The 15,399-nt window shown below is 50.0% G+C and overlaps 6 protein-coding genes across 6 annotated transcripts; 1 reads left to right on the top strand and 5 right to left on the bottom strand.

The window, feature by feature from the left end:
* Nucleotides 1–273: 273 nt before the first annotated feature.
* Nucleotides 274–2,570, bottom strand: BDZ99DRAFT_461893 (uncharacterized protein). Its single transcript, XM_033719720.1, has 8 exons — nucleotides 2,408–2,570; nucleotides 2,263–2,357; nucleotides 2,203–2,212; nucleotides 1,867–2,149; nucleotides 1,700–1,821; nucleotides 1,241–1,647; nucleotides 981–1,191; nucleotides 274–927 (listed from the first exon to the last, which is right to left on the bottom strand). Exons 1-8 carry the CDS (start codon nucleotides 2,554–2,556, stop codon nucleotides 501–503), a joined length of 1,704 nt encoding a protein of 567 aa, XP_033578904.1. The 5' UTR covers nucleotides 2,557–2,570; the 3' UTR covers nucleotides 274–500.
* Nucleotides 2,571–3,882: 1,312 nt separating this feature from the next.
* Nucleotides 3,883–5,577, bottom strand: BDZ99DRAFT_461892 (cysteine proteinase). The gene is made up of 2 exons (XM_033719719.1): nucleotides 5,081–5,577; nucleotides 3,883–4,949 (listed from the first exon to the last, which is right to left on the bottom strand). Exons 1-2 carry the CDS (start codon nucleotides 5,452–5,454, stop codon nucleotides 4,208–4,210), a joined length of 1,116 nt encoding a protein of 371 aa, XP_033578903.1. The 5' UTR covers nucleotides 5,455–5,577; the 3' UTR covers nucleotides 3,883–4,207.
* Nucleotides 5,574–5,857, bottom strand: BDZ99DRAFT_461890 (uncharacterized protein). Its single transcript, XM_033719718.1, has one exon. The coding sequence runs from the start codon at nucleotides 5,758–5,760 to the stop codon at nucleotides 5,605–5,607; it is 156 nt and encodes a 51-aa protein (XP_033578902.1). The 5' UTR covers nucleotides 5,761–5,857; the 3' UTR covers nucleotides 5,574–5,604.
* Nucleotides 5,858–7,251: 1,394 nt separating this feature from the next.
* Nucleotides 7,252–9,425, bottom strand: BDZ99DRAFT_283542 (putative cytochrome P450). Its single transcript, XM_033714020.1, has 2 exons — nucleotides 8,647–9,425; nucleotides 7,252–8,590 (listed from the first exon to the last, which is right to left on the bottom strand). Exons 1-2 carry the CDS (start codon nucleotides 9,188–9,190, stop codon nucleotides 7,539–7,541), a joined length of 1,596 nt encoding a protein of 531 aa, XP_033578901.1. The 5' UTR covers nucleotides 9,191–9,425; the 3' UTR covers nucleotides 7,252–7,538.
* On the bottom strand, nucleotides 9,426–10,960 carry BDZ99DRAFT_283473 (uncharacterized protein). The gene has a single exon (XM_033714018.1). It carries the CDS (start codon nucleotides 10,921–10,923, stop codon nucleotides 9,661–9,663), a length of 1,263 nt encoding a protein of 420 aa, XP_033578900.1. The 5' UTR covers nucleotides 10,924–10,960; the 3' UTR covers nucleotides 9,426–9,660.
* A 1,968-nt stretch (nucleotides 10,961–12,928) lies between these two features.
* Nucleotides 12,929–15,369, top strand: BDZ99DRAFT_440976 (uncharacterized protein). The gene is made up of 3 exons (XM_033717740.1): nucleotides 12,929–13,880; nucleotides 14,033–14,196; nucleotides 14,288–15,369. Exons 1-3 carry the CDS (start codon nucleotides 13,026–13,028, stop codon nucleotides 15,060–15,062), a joined length of 1,794 nt encoding a protein of 597 aa, XP_033578899.1. The 5' UTR covers nucleotides 12,929–13,025; the 3' UTR covers nucleotides 15,063–15,369.
* The last annotated feature ends 30 nt before the right edge of the window (nucleotides 15,370–15,399 follow it).

Here is a 15,399-nt window from a genome sequence, read left to right as displayed (position 1 = left end):
CAGCGAGCAGGCCATTGCTTAGATATTCCTGCAAACTATACGATATGTTAGCCCATCAGATGAATATGTGAATCAAACAGTCTTACGTTTGCGGATCGGGCAAGTTGCACGGCGTGACCTAAGCCGACACGTTGCCGCTGACGCAAATTGCGGATTCGATCAGGGAGTGTGTTTACCGGGTCCAGCCCGTTCAGGATATTTCGTGGGCCTCTTGTCATTATGCTACGATTTCAGATTGACTTAAAATTAACGTCGGTAGTAAGCTTGTTGGCCTTTGTAGAGGAACGTGCACCTTATAGATTGATCAACTGTGACTGTATATACACCCAATGTCTAAGAAGATAAGGAAATATGCCCAACTCTCTTTGTTCTAGCAAACAATAAGATTGTTATTAGATGGAGAACAAAGCCTCTGCTGGCGGACGTAGACTCTCAATGGCGGCCCAGTCGTCGTTCTCGACCGTCTTTACGGTATTCGCGAACGATGATCTTGCTACAATTTAGAAGATATTTCTGATACCAGCCACGATGTAATCCATAGGACCTCTCTTCTTCCCATCTTGCATTTCGGCGATGCTAGCGCGTCTCTGCTCCTCCGAGACACCTACACCACTAATGGCTCGCTGACTCTCTCTCATACCAGTGTAGATATCAACATCCTTTATTTTGACGTATAGTGGGCGATCTTCTGGTCGGACGAACCAGCTGTAGACCTTCCAGATCACGTATAGGCCGATAAGGAAAGGACCGGCGAGGTATGCTTCGAAGAACGTTTTAGCATCCAAGTTGGGACCCCCGACTGGGTACAGCGCGACGTAGAATTGTGCGATAAGGCAGAGGACGTTGATGATCAAGCACACCCAGGAGCCCCAAACACCGAAGGCGGCCCTGAAGGGCAGCTCGTCTACGGAGTGACCATTGGCGGCCCTACAAGTAGTTAGTCACCGAGTAGCCAACCGATAGTGCAGTTTGGAGCTTACCAGGCCTTGCGGAAGCGAATATGAGCCAAAGCGATACTGCCGTAAATGAATAGTATGGAAAGACCTGACAATGATAAAAGCCAAGTAAAAACATCTCCACCATTCTTCGCCAAATTGATGAAAGCTAAGCATCCAAAGAGGAGTTGAAGGATGACCACAGAAATAGGACGTCCCTTTTTGTCAACATAAGCAAACAACTTGGGACCCATGCCTGTGTATGAAGTTAGCGTTATGTGAAAGTTATGAAACGGTGTACGCACCATGTGCGGCCAGAGCCTGCATCGTGCGGGTCGAGCCGAAAGTGCAGGAGTTGGCGACACTCATAACAGAAATCAAGATAACAGCGTTGAAAATTGATGGGAGGGCCTTGATGCCAGCGAGCTGAATGGCGACGACGAAAGGTGAGTGACGGGATTCGGATCCTGCGCCAGTGAGCAAGGTACTGTTGGCTGGTACGATCAACCCAATAAGGAAGAGGTTGACGATATAGAAAATGGCGATACGCCAAACAACCTGCTTGGAAGCTTTTGGAATTTCCTTTGCAGGGTTGGCAGTCTCGGCAGCAGCTAGTCCAGTGAGCTCAGTTCCAGTATAAGCGAACGATGCTGTAACGAAAACAGTACAAAAGCCGTGGAAGCCGTTGAGGAATGCAGTGTAAGGCGAGTGCCTATATTGCGTTATTAGCCTTGCCAGTAGCCACCTCAAAAGTTTGAGCATACCAGTATTTTGCACCAATATAGCCTCTGTGATCTGTTGGAACGCCGCCGCAGTTAATGATTATTCCAAGAATTATGAAGCCTGTGCAAGCGATAACCTTAATAACACTGAGGACGAACTCGACCTGTTCCAATTAACTCGGTCCTTAGAATAGCTTCAGTAAACTCGCCTCGCCATAGCCCCTCACGCCAAAGATCTGGATGGCAACCAAAGCGACAAGCAGTGGGACGATCCAAGCAGCGTTGTTGACGCCGTCCGATCCGGGCCAGTAGTGGATGATGTTGCAAGCAGCTGAGATCTCAAAAGGAAGGACAGTCAGCCAGCTGATGGCATACTGCCAGCCGCAAGCGAAACCCCAAGAGGGATCAACGAAGCGGCAGATGTACATAGTGAAGGCTCCGTTGATCGGGTACATGACAGCCATTTCTGCGAGAGCTTGCATGACGAGGTAGCTAAATGACCAAGTTAGATGAGGACAAAGCCTTTCAGCAGCAAAGAAGCATACACCATGCCGCCTAAAGTCATGTTAATTACCACGTCGCAATGCGAATAGCGTATAACGTACCAACAATCATGAAACCAAGAAGCACAGAAGCAGGTCCACCAGTTATAAAAGCACTGCCAGAGCCAACAAACAGGCCAGCACCAATTGCACCACCACTACATGCATACATTAGTACACAGATGACGATTCAGTGTGCTGAACTTGCATGGCAATCATCTGCATGTGTCTGCCTTTCAGATCTTGGTGAAGCCTGTTCTCGCTGACTTCGACCAAATTTTCTGGGTCACTACTGAAGGCCGGAGCAGCGTTGATATCCTTCTCAGCAAGACCTCCATTTTCGGGTTTCAGACTCATGGTTGGGGGGGGGGGGGGGGAGAATGAAAGAATGAAGACGCGACCAGGCCGTGAGATATTTTGGATAGATATGTAGCTGCGACCCCATTTTTAGCGCCGTGTACCCTTGTGACTGCGGCAAATGGTAGATAAGCATCTTCTGTCCGATTTGTGAAGGGTTGTGGATGAACCAATCATAACCACATCCGAGCAAGCCGCATATTAACTATTTGGGGAAGGTGACATGGTGGCGGCCCACGGTTGATTCAGCTATCAGGCGTATCTTTTGTGTGTGGGGTGTGGGGAGTGTGGCGCTTTCATTTCGGAACGCGCACGGCTACGCGGTACAGCAGACTGGCAGATACTGAAGAGTTGATTGGTGAGAAGCCTTGCATTGGTCTGTGTTTTGATCCCCTGTTGCTGACGTGCGTCAACCCACACACACAAGAGACGCTGTGACGCCTGCACAGTGCCTGATAGCATAGCATGTAAAGCTGTTCGCGGCAGATCCGACTACCAGTGTGTTTCGCAAGGAGATTCCGTCACGTGACATAAATCTCGTGGGCAACTTCCATATAATGTGGTCACGTGACGGAATCTCCTCGCGAAACACTCTGGTGTGGTGGTACGATTCTCAGGATAACGAAAACGGGTACGTAATAAGCGCGCCAGAGCTTGGCAAAGCACAGTGCGGGGTGCCTTCTAGAATAGGTAGCTGCGTCGCACCACTTTAAGCTAATCCGAAATTGTAGTAGCGCGGGGCATGATACCTGTGAACAGGATGCGCTAATGCATGATCCACCTGATGCATGCTAAGGCACGCCAAACATCGCGCCACGTCAGGGGGCTTTCGAACACCCATCCTCCGCGCGGCGAAGCAGCCGGAATGCACCTTCCTCAAAGCGAGTGGCCTTCAAGGCTCCGAGCCATGCTCTTTCGCCATAGAGCTAGCCCCCGGCACTCCGAATTTCGAAGAAACTCCCACATTCGTGATCGATCGGCGGCAGGACCAACACAGCGGGTGCAAGAGAGAACTCCTTTGTGATGTATTAGCACTCTTTAGCCCTCAGTACCAGCGTTGAGATCTTTTCGCTTCTAAATGCATTGAATTCATTCTTCTAGTCCATTTAGTCTTACTGCTGGACTGAGAAGACATGAACTGCCTTGTGGCAGGGCGCTGTGTGTCATGCGATGTCGCCACGTTGATTGGTCCCTCGTATTCAGCCAACAGGGATCCTTTGTTAGGGACGAGACGGAGGAGTGATAGATACTGTGTAATCTATCTTACGTTCTGTTCAAGTCCTCAGCTGATACATGTACCAGTGTTTGGAGGGAAGATTAAGCCACGTGACGTAGTATTGGTAGCAAGATTCATTAAGTCTAATCACGTGACTGAACACTGTGGTATCTTCAGCTCTTTGATGACATTCATGGAACTCATTGTGCCTCGCGGAGTCACGCCGCGGCTGTCTGAGACTAGCGCATGACGGAGACAACGAAATGTTGTCACACTCCGACAAAGAGCTGCGACTACAGGTACGAAATCGTGACGCTGATGCTGATATCGCTTTAGGATACATGCGAGAGAGACTATAAAGAGGCCTAAAGTAAAATTCCGTCTCGTGATGGGGTGCGTCTCGGGACCCAGGGATGCACATTTACTTACGTTAACTTACGCTTTGCCTTTACTTCGCTTTTTACCGATTCTCCCTCCCTTCACTCCCCTCGTCGTTCGTTTTACCGGAACCGCAGACTCAGCATATACACCAGTATTGGAAGTTCGAGTATAGAACAAGATATAATTCTGGAACCTCTCCTGTTCTCGCCCAGGGAAACGATGCGTCTTGTCATCTTGTCGAAGCGTAGCAGTATCACTCGGAAGGCAGTGAAAATCCGAAATCGCCGAGATAGCGCGATTAGGTGGCGGACCGGTAGTGTGTGCGATATAGTGACCTCCTTGTAGGTCCTCTCCAGCATGCGAAACTACGCTTGAAAGGCTGTAGACCAAAGGCATGTTCGTATTCTCTTGATAAGCGGTCAGGTCTAAACGCTGATCTGCCGCAACCGGGGTGCGAACTTTGAACATGTTTCCTGTCAGCGCCGAAAACCGTGATCGTATTAACTGGATGATCAAGATCTCTGGCGCAGATATAATCGACACGACTTCGGTGTGATCCATATTGTTATTGCATCTTGGATCGGTGCACTGGATGGATACCGGTGCTTGAGGTTGGAAATATTCTCTAATGCATCTTTGAAGAGTGGATGGTCTAGCTGTGATCGCCATGCTGAGAATGGGGCCCTCATCTATGCTAGGTGCGGTAGTACGCCGAGTGCCACATTCGCTACACGTCGCGTCTCTTCGAACGTTTGTTGCAAACAGGGCTTCATATTCGTCGGGCCATGTTAGGTTACTACCGTCATAATGAGACTCATTCTTAAAAAGACTCAATAAATAAAAAATGAAAAAGAATTAGGGGAAAAGGCAAGGATAATCAAGCAAGTGAACAATGAGCAAACGGCTGGGGGGAGAGTTAGAACTTACGTGGTGGAGTTTTGAATGATCCTATGCAAAAGCCAACGAAGAAATTCTTCTGCGTCTTCTTGGCCAGCCTCACCTAATAGACGGGGACGAAAGATGGTTCCTACACGAATGAATCTTAAGAAATCGAGAGAGTAAATTGGGTGGCGTGCAAGGTTCCAGACACCCCGGTCAAAACGGCCGAGGATGCCACCGATGGGATTGCCTTCCCAGTACTCTCTCGCAAGAGTTTGGAGCGTGCATACCGGGCATTCAACCCCTGACCCAGCTCCCGTGGTCGCTCGGGGGATTATCACCTCAATGGAGCACGGAATAGCCGGGGTGTTGTGCTGCTTGAGCCATTCCATAAACTGTGGAATGTGAAGCAAGCCTTGCATGACTGACCTGCGGTAACAGAAATTTCCGGGATTTTGAAGCCCTCTGCTGCCTCGGCTGTAAGACGAAGTCGGCCACAACTTGGGATACCGTAGAGCCTATCCAGAAACATGAGTAGTTGACTCAGGTTGAAAATTGATGTGAACTCTGTCTTATTTCGGGGGCCCGAAGGCCAAACTATATACTACGTAGGAAGTGACTGTATGCATAGGCAGAAGCACTAATTGGAGGCAGCAGTAGGCAGCATTAGGCAGGGTAGGCCACCGTACCCCAACCCCTCTCTGTAGAAGTTGTAACTGGCTAGGCATGTAGGCAGCTACTATGCCAGCAACTCCAAGTCTGTACGTAGGTGACCGTGAACCGTATGAGTTGTTGATCCTAGGTTGTAGCTGTTACAACCCGAGTAGTTGTGTTTTAACGTGTGATAACATAGACTTACAAAATTCAATCGCGCTTGTTGTAAAGCACTACCCCTAGCGTTCTGAGCGGTCCGCGGGCGCAGAGTGCGGCGGGTAGTGTTGAGCACATTTGCCTGATTCAGGTTATTCCTTTCGCGTTGTGATATCTCTCTTCCCATCGTGAGTGTCAATGGGAAAATCTGAAGACAGATTTCAGTGATGCTGGAAGTTGTTGGCCTCTTCAAGGAACATTGAACATGATTTATACATAGCCATTCCGTTGGTCGTCCGAGAAAACGAAACAAAGCGCTCGGTCAGCTGAAGGCTTTGTTCTGGGAAAGAATGCCTTTGTCTCGCTAAGAGGACAAAGCCAACTGGAAATAAAGACCTGTGACATGTGTGGGATAAGGCCAGCCGGGAACATAGTGTCTGGCAAGTGAGCGAAGACACAGCGAATTTGAAAGCCCTGGGAGATTTATTCATGGGGTCAAGTCGACGATATGCTAAAGCATCATCATAGGTCAAGTTAATTGACACGTTGAAACGCCTTAACTAGGTCGGTGTGAAGTCCGATAAATCGTAGAGTCGAAGGGAAGGCTCGACAACTGATATATAGATTAGCTAACATGACATATCGTCTTGCTTGAAAACTCGTAGCTTTGGATGGTTGGACATCTTCTAATCTGGAATAGGTTAGAAATGACATCTTATCGCCCTAAAGGTGAATAGGAGTAAGAAGCCTCGAAGTGCTACGCACCCTTCCAAAGACGTGACCAATCTATAGCTCCACGGAGTTGGCATTAAGCGCAATCTCAAATTGCATAGGCGTGAGAGGATCCAGCCAACTTACTTGATGAGAAAAGCAACCATGCACGACAACCTGAAATGCGACGCATCGGGAACGACATCTTAGTAGTACGAAAGATGATGACTCCGAAGAACAACCCTCAATTCTCACGCAGCCCAAGAAAAGAGATGTCCAATCTGCACCTCCATGAGTCTGACATCGATCGCGTTCTAACATTGAGTAGGCATGAAGCGTCTCAAGTGTCTCAATCTTTGAAAAGGCAACATGTATGAAGTCTCCAACGGCTCGGAAATGACATTTTGACATTAGCACCTTTGAATACCCGTGTCGGCGCTGGGATGCCTACTCACACTGAGTAAAGAGACGTCCGATGTACGCATTCAGGAAATAACAATAACCGCGTTTGAGCCTGGACGGGCTTGTATTCCTTCAGGAACCTATCCACGCCGGAAAACGATGAGAATGCACCCCCAATTCATGCTGCGGCGTCGAGTCTAAAGAGAGCGCCCTCTCAGGCGCCCAGTTCTCGATTACAAAGCCTGGAGATCGCATTGGTGCTTTCCTCGAAGCTGACTACGTTGAGAGCCCTGCAAGTCGCTAGGCGGCGTGTCGAAATGGAAGCAAGATCGCTCCTTTCAGGCTGTCGGGCACGAAAGAAAGAATATTTCCTTTCGAAAAGTAGGAGCTTTAGTTACGAGCGCCGGAAAAGATGTCATAAGGATTTGGAAGTCGACTAGGCAGTAGAGTTCTAAAATAGATGAATACGCCCAGAAAGGAGGTCTTCCAATCTGCAGTCCCCGAAAACGGCTTCTTGAGGTTTTGGACACTGAATAGGCAGAGGATTACTTGAACAGCTCTTGCAAATCCAGCTTACACTTAGTCAAGGGCACTGATACCTCCCAAACACACTTTTCTCTGCTTCTGCAAACTCCCTCATAATCGTCTCCCGTCTCTTCTCGGAACGCGGCACTACCTCACATGCAAAATCATTCGCGCCCACCAAGAAACCAGCACTATACCCCGACTCACTGCTAACATCAATTTCAATATCCCGTCCTTCGTTATCCTTCGCAGGCTTAATCTCGAAAGCCCATAGCATTTTCACCATTCCGATGAACAGGTTGCGCTCTGCAAGGTGCATCCCTGGGCAAATACGGCGGCTGGCGCCATATGAATAATGATCGCGGTCATTAGGGTCAGCGGCTGTGGCAAGGTGGGAGGCCAAAGTCGTGCAGCCCTCAAAGCGCGACGGATTGAAAACATCCGGATCTGGAAAGCGACTAGGGTCGTGATTCAAGCCGTACACGTTGAGGAAGACGGTACTGTCTTTCGGAATATGGTATCCATCAACAACGTCGTCCTCAGCCAAAACATGTGGAAAGGCTAAGGGCACGACAGGTCGCCACCTCATTGTTTCTTTGACGATACCCGCGACGTATGGGAGTCGGGTGTAATCAGCCCAACTGGCGGACCTCTTTTCTCCAACAATAGCATCAATTTCGAGCTGCGCCCTTTTTTGGACCTCGGGCCATTTCGCCATGGCCTTCATGAAGGCGATTATCATGGACGACGAGGTGTCCGACCCCCCTTCCATGACTGTTCCGCATAAGAACGCGATCTGGTGTTCGTTGAAGCCGAATGTTTCTCTCTGATCGAGAACTTGATCCATGAAGGATTGTTTGTTTCCCTCGATAACGCGGCGCTGGACGACGAGGTCCATGTATTCGAAGTAGAGGGTGTTCATTTCTTTGTGGACGCTTTTGGCTCTTGAGATCCAGCTCCCGAGAAAGCGCTCTGGTACCCAGCGGAGGAACGGAAACACATCGACTGGAGGTGTATTTCCAGGCTCCATGACTTGAGACCAGTCGTACATAAGGGCGTAGAGTTTCGTCATGTGAGAAGTTTTGATATTGGGTGTGCGGACGCCATAGACTGCGGACAATGATTAACTGGCACCGCGTTACGGAATGAATTTAAAATCGGCTTACTGAGGCTCATGATGACGCTGTTGCTGAAACGTTTCGAGTGCAGCATATGATCATACGGGGAGACGCACAGATCTCGAAGCAGTTGAATTGCCTCAGCGCTCACGAGACTGACATAGTTCTTCTCTACCAGGCCCTCGTTGAAAAATTGATGGACAAGCTTTCGATAACTCCGCCATAGGTTTCCATAGTGCATTGTCAAGATGTGATCTCCATCCGTGATGAGCGTATGACCAACGTAGGAAATCGGTCTTCCGCTGTAGACGGAACTTTTCCTATCCAGCATTTCCTTCACTAGCCGACGATCCGTTAAAACAATAGCAGTGGTAGAGCCTAATTTGAGAGAATAGATCCCGCCACACTCTTGGGCCCATTGTGTGAGCTTCAAGTGAGTCCGTTTCACGGGTATCTGATGGAGATTACCAATGATGGGTAGTGTTGGAGGACCTGGGGGTAAATCACCACTCCTCCTGCCCGCCCAGACCAGAGCATATATTATAGCAGCAAAGCCGATTGCAAGAAAAACGATGCTGCTAAGACTAAACATGCTGAAGCTAGTAACAAGTGTCGATCAGATCACCAACCCTTGAGGGTGTCGATAGGTCTAGATAGGATCGAGGAGTAAGAATCGGGGGGCATGTAAGATAAAAGGAAAGACAACTGAGATTGACTGAGGATGCGTTGGTTAAAGACATGTAGAAGATACATGGGGGCAGAGCTTGTTCAACCTTGTTATCGTGTAGTATCAGCAATGCTACCGGACCAGCCCCTGGCGCGGAAACGAGTGACCTTCCATTGGCCATCTTGTAAGCCGTGTCACCTACATACGTTGGACGTTGCGACGAGTGGCTCATTGTGCGTCCTGTCATCGGCTCCATGTCCGAGATCGATGAGACTGAACAACTGCACTCCAGCGAGAAAAAACATGATCCAAGAAGCCTGGAACAATGGAGCAGTGTTCATCGGCCAGAAAGTGTTTCAGGCCAAAAGAAGATTTAAGGAGCTTCCCGACTACTACTAGGATAGAGGTAATGTGAAAGACATATGAACGTTCTTCGAAGCAAATCGTTCAGCTATTTTGCGCAAATCATCGCCAGCGGTATCGTGACTGACAATACCCCGTCGAAGCCCAGCTATCCGAACAGTAACGGTCTTCAAATTTGGTAACCATGTAGGATCCGCGTTTGTCAGGCGATCGAGATGTTTTATGATTGCAGGATCACAGCTTTTCAAAACAAGTGTGACGAGCGATGACGGCAGATGGTCCACGAGTCGAACTTCAATTCTGTCGCTCCATTCAGAAGGCGCTCCCAGCAAATACTGGTCCCAGATCAGTGTGTGTAGCTTTTGAAAGTCCCTCATCGAGCCCTTCTCATTCGAAATCAGAGAGGTTTGTTTGCTCAGGTGTTCCGCGCTCCAGTGTATAGACTCCAGGGAGCCGCGATGTTCCCAAAGATATGGCGCTGGTGTTCGGCTTGTCCATTGCGTTGTGTTGATATAAACCAAATTTTTCACTGCTTTGGTAGAGCGAATCAGGCGAATGAAAAGATCGCAAGACAGCAGACATTCTTGTAGTTTGATTGTAGTCACGGAGGAAGTCCGCGCCGGGCATTTCCATTCAGAAGGGTCAGTCCTGTTGGGCCCTCCGTTCCTAAGCTGAAAAGTCTCCAGCGAAGGTAGACGAAGGAAGCCAGAGGCATTAATGATATCGATCATTCCATGCCTGCCCCCTCCGTTGAAATCAACATTTCTTAGGCGACCAAACTGTCGCGGTATTTCTCCGAGAGCTTTTTGCAAGACCAGATTCAAGATAAACCACGGAACGCGATGGAGGTCCCTTGATTCGACATGAAGGCATTCCACCTTTGAAGACAGAGCTACAATAAGAAAGAAGGCCACTGCCTCCTGCCGGTGATGGACTTCGGATACGGTAGCTAAAGCGTGAGGAAGGTCCTCGGCGTCGGCAAGGCGTTGGATGGTTTCAAGATCTGCATTATTCACTGGTTCCTCCACTCCACGTAACGCAAGCCTCTTAACGTGGGCGGCCAAGTCCGCCCGATTAACAATGGTATTGGCAAACGGTGCAAACCCAATACGGACGTCAAGATTGACATATTCATGGTAGAGGAAAGGGTTCGCGAGGACGTTAAGTCTCTTCGAGGTGAGTGAAAGCGCCCAGTACGTGGACTTTTGGAGGCGGGCGGAGAAGCTCAACGTTGACCGCACCAGGGACAGGATGTCCAAAAGGAGTTCCGAGGGCAGATCTAGTAGCACGGCCATGATTCCGGAGTACAAGAAGAGCCGATGGATACGGTGATGATGGGATGTAGTGGCCAGTCTCACCGCTTGGGGCATCAGCCCTGGAGTGCAGGTGGGGAGCTGATAGAATACGCCATTCCCAATTCGACCTAGCGGTATCTCTATGAAAAGAGACCTTCGTCTGTGGGACTGCTCCGCGGGTTCCTCCGCCTGGTGTGCGGGCCCAATTGCTGCATACCCATGTCTGAAATCTAAATGTGCCCTGGTGGTGGTGGTGGTGCTTTTAATTGATCAGGCGTATGTTGGGGCCAAAGGCCATGACGCCGAGCTGGCGTCTCCGCTGAATCTCAAGGGGCAGCTCAATCTATATACAGAAGCTGCAGAGCTGCAGAGCTGTTCTTTCCTTGCAATACAGCTAAATGTGCCCTTGATCAAGCCTGAAAGCATTCTGAGTGTGTAGATGATGGGAGCATTGATCCTATTCTAAGGCCGTCTTCGGTTGCAAGTTTAGCACTGGCGATGCACTCGCAATACCCTCTTTGAGATCTTTCCCGTGCGCGGCAGTCCGAATGGCGTCGTTAGTAATCGATCTGAGGCCTGCCAAGTGCTTTCTAACGGCCGGTGCCATTGGCAGGTGGAAAGGGGCTGCTTCTTAAGAAACCCGAGAGGCCCGGTGCTCACACACTTCCTCAGCATCGCTTTTGCCTGACTGCCACCGTCCTCGCTCCTCCACATCACGATTTGGTCTTATCGAGCTAATGTAGGCACCTTGGCAGCTGAAGGGAGCAGGGACATGCCGAAGCGAAGGATCATCCCTATCAGGAATCGCGTGTGAGGATGGCCACTAAAGAAACCAAAATAGTCACAGAAACGCCACATGGACTTCTTGATATCATTTTCGTTCGGGAGTAGCAAGGACGGGATGGTGAGTATCGCGGGGTGGGGCTCGTAATGACGTCCGTGGACGTGGAATTGGGCATACGAAGCGCTCTCCAAGTCGACCTCCTGTACGTCTTCTCCTTTACAGTCCGCCTGACTTCAAGAACAAAGCAGCTTGCTGCACTGTTCGCGGCTCGCAGTTTGTGGCTTACTTCCCTCTCTTATACGCAGCTCTGGTGGCGTGACGTTGAGCCAAAGATGTAAGGTGTACCGGCTGCTAAGGATGACGGTAGATACTTCTACTAGCGCTATCCGAATCCAAAGCCTTGCATACTGGCCGGCTGGCACCGAGAGAGGCCAGAGCTATCCGCTCTCTCTTGGTGGCCTCGCTTCTATACGCCTATATCGGATTGGCTGCACATACACCCTATGGCTTCACTCACTGCGCTGGTACACGGACCACACGGAAACCCACCAGACTACCCCTGTTGGGTCGATTGAGGGTCGAAAGCGCATACCAGATGATCTTCAGTTTGCAGTGTCATCTCTTCTCATCAACTCAACCATACGAAGCAATCAATGATGGGGGCCCGCGGTAGGCCATCCGTCATTCATGGCTTTCAGGGCCCAACGAGATAGGATGTGCTTCTCAAACTCTCAGAGCACCAAGGACCACACTCCAGCCGCATATTCTGTAAGCACGTTCTCACGCCTGATTGCCTCGATCTTCAGCGACACCCATCTACTCCTTGTGACGCCCCGCAGCCGTCCTACCCCATTCCAGGTGAGTCAGCCGCCGGCTGCTATCTAATGAGCGACGGCTCCGGCAACTCTCCTGGCCGGTCGGGCTTCCTACTGGCTCAAGAGAGAGGTGACAGAGCCGGAGGCCGATATGGCGTTGAAAAGAAGATTCCAGACCGGGGAAGAGAGACTGGGGTTCCCATCCTGCCGAACTGCACCTTTCCGCGAGCTCGCAACGCGCATCCAAGCCAGCCAAATGCATTTGCTGGCACGGCGCCTCGTCTACGAGTAAAAAAGCAAAGATCAGCTTAGGCGCAATGTCGACAGACTGCATGAAGAGAGTGGTGCCTCGTATCGTTGCGCATTGTAGTTCCTGCTATTAGAATCCATGGGCTCGCTAGAATATAGAACGACCGACAAGGCAAACACACCGGCACTCTGGGCAGTCTCTCAGTTTCTTACGAGCCTTTCAGGATCTCCCTCTCACGGGCCTTGGGCTATCAATGGCTGCCACACGTCTGAGCATATTAGTGCTTAGCTCGGCAAGCCTTCTGGCAACAGTTTCAGCGACATTACCGGCAGTCTTTGAGCCACTCGACGCGATAACGTACTTTTGCTCGCGATGGCAGCATTCTTCTATCGTGAAGAATGGCATTCTTTACATCAATGGCGGCGCCGAGACTTTCAACTATCCCATGGCCTGGCTACACGGAAATTGGACCAACAATACCTACGGACTCAATACGTACCTCCTCGAATATGACCTGAAAACTTCCTGGGATTGGAAGACCAATATTAGTTACTCCGCCATTGAGAAGACGCCGAATCCTCAAACTGGAACTGAGCCTCCGAACTTCATTCGCGGTACTATGTTCCAAGGCCCTGCAAATGATTCAAAGCTATATGCCTACGGTGGTACTAGCTTTATCGGGAACATGTCGGCTGCAAATCGGAGCGCAAGTTACTCGCAGCAATATCCCCTTTGGTCTATCGACTCGGGGGGCACTACATGGGATCAGTACGACCTCAAGCAGGACTGGAGACCCAATTTCGGTGCTGCTGCGGAAGCGTATGACCAGGGTCTTGCATTCTATCTCAATGGTCAAATCGATGTCGGTACAGATTCAGGGACCCTGGAATTTGGAAATACTACCATTTATTTAGATGGAATGCTGGTAATTGATCTAGTAAGACAAACCGCGGTGAACATCTCTACGAATGGGATGAAGGATTACCTCCCAAGAGTCGGAGGTGCACTACAGTACGTTCCTGGAGTAGGCGACAATGGCGTCTTGGTCGCTATCGGGGGCCAAGTAGATGAGAAGTCTAGAAATAGTACCGCCACAAGTGGAAGTTTAGTGAGTTATTCATTTCCATGGTTTAAGATCTCTTTGGGGTACAAAGGTAGTATAGAAAAGCTAGTATTCGCTTTGCATAAGCACGAGGCCCACTATTTCTCTTATGCCTGCATGGACGTCTTCCCGTACGATTGGCTAACCCGCCATCTCAGTTGAACTTCACCACAGTAGATGTGTTCGATATAGGGTCTTATCTACCTAACCCCTCCGAGAATGGTACCTGGTATAGCCAAACGACGACCGGCGACATCCCACTTCCACGTACAGGGTTCTGTACCGTCACAATCTCAGCGCCAGATAATTCTAGTCATAACATGTACGTATCTGCCGACGAAAACCATGTCTTCGGAACTCCGCCTTCATTCCACCTCTCTTCTCACTCTTCTCGCGCTAACACCATCCCATAGCTACGTCTATAGCGGCCACAACCCACTCACCGCAGTAATGTACGATGACCTCTATGTCCTCTCCCTCCCCACCTTCATCTGGACTCAGATCTACACCGGCAAAGCTCCACGCTGGGGCCACACCTGCCACATCGTCGGAAACCGTCAACTCCTCACCGTCGGCGGCCAAATCCATACCACCGCTGGAAAAGGATGCGACTGGGAGTACAAATCCGTCGCCGTTTACGACATGACAAACCTCACTTGGGGGAGCGTATATGACGCAAATGCCGCATCATGGGAAGTCCCAGGCCTCCTATCGAAGACGTTGAGCGGCAAGACAGCCGAGCCGGTGGGCGGCTGGGATGAGCTCGGCCTGGAAGATATAATGACGAAGACTCGTATCTGGTCCGCTGCCCCCGTAACCTCCACCCCCGAATCTCGTTCCAATGAATCCCGCGCCCCCAAAGCTGTCATCATCGGCGCAACAATCGGTAGCGTCGTCTTCCTCGTTCTCCTAGGCCCCATTCTGTTCTTCTTCCGCCGAGGGCTCTTTAAGCGGATAAAGCGCGAACGCTTCGAGCTCCAAGGAGAGCATAAGCTGGAACTGAGCCAGGACTCCGAGAAGAAGAACTATGAGCTCCAGGGCACTGCGGTGTACGCGGAAATGGACGACGCGTGCACCCCAGCTGAGGCGCCCAGAGATACAGTCACGTACGCGGTGGAGATGTCGGCGACGAGTGTACAAAAAGGGGCTCTATGGGGCGTGCCGATTGTGAGGACGCCGACGGAGTAGGGGAGCCTTCAGATAGTTGAATACCCTCAGAAACGTGGTGTTCCAATCTGAGCCTCCACGGAAATGACATTCAAGGTTTAAAGAGATAGATAGACCTGAGAGACCACAGATAGTTTTCTACATTGTCAAAATGACAACTGGAACACGTCCGATTTCCTCTAGTGGACCATAGGGAAGAGAAATCAATATATAAAGGACAGATGCTGGATTCACAAGCTCTAAAAATGAAATCGTGAGACTTTGGACTAAAGTCGAAGTCCACGCTTTCTCGAACGAATCTATCTTGGTAGTCGTTAAGATCGAGGAGTACTATTATTGCTTTCGACGTTCTATCTTT

This window comes from Mytilinidion resinicola (genome assembly GCF_010093595.1).
Source record: "Mytilinidion resinicola strain CBS 304.34 unplaced genomic scaffold BDZ99scaffold_7, whole genome shotgun sequence".
NCBI classification, from domain to species: domain Eukaryota; kingdom Fungi; phylum Ascomycota; class Dothideomycetes; order Mytilinidiales; family Mytilinidiaceae; genus Mytilinidion; species Mytilinidion resinicola.
This window is presented reverse-complemented; position numbering and strand designations above follow the sequence as displayed.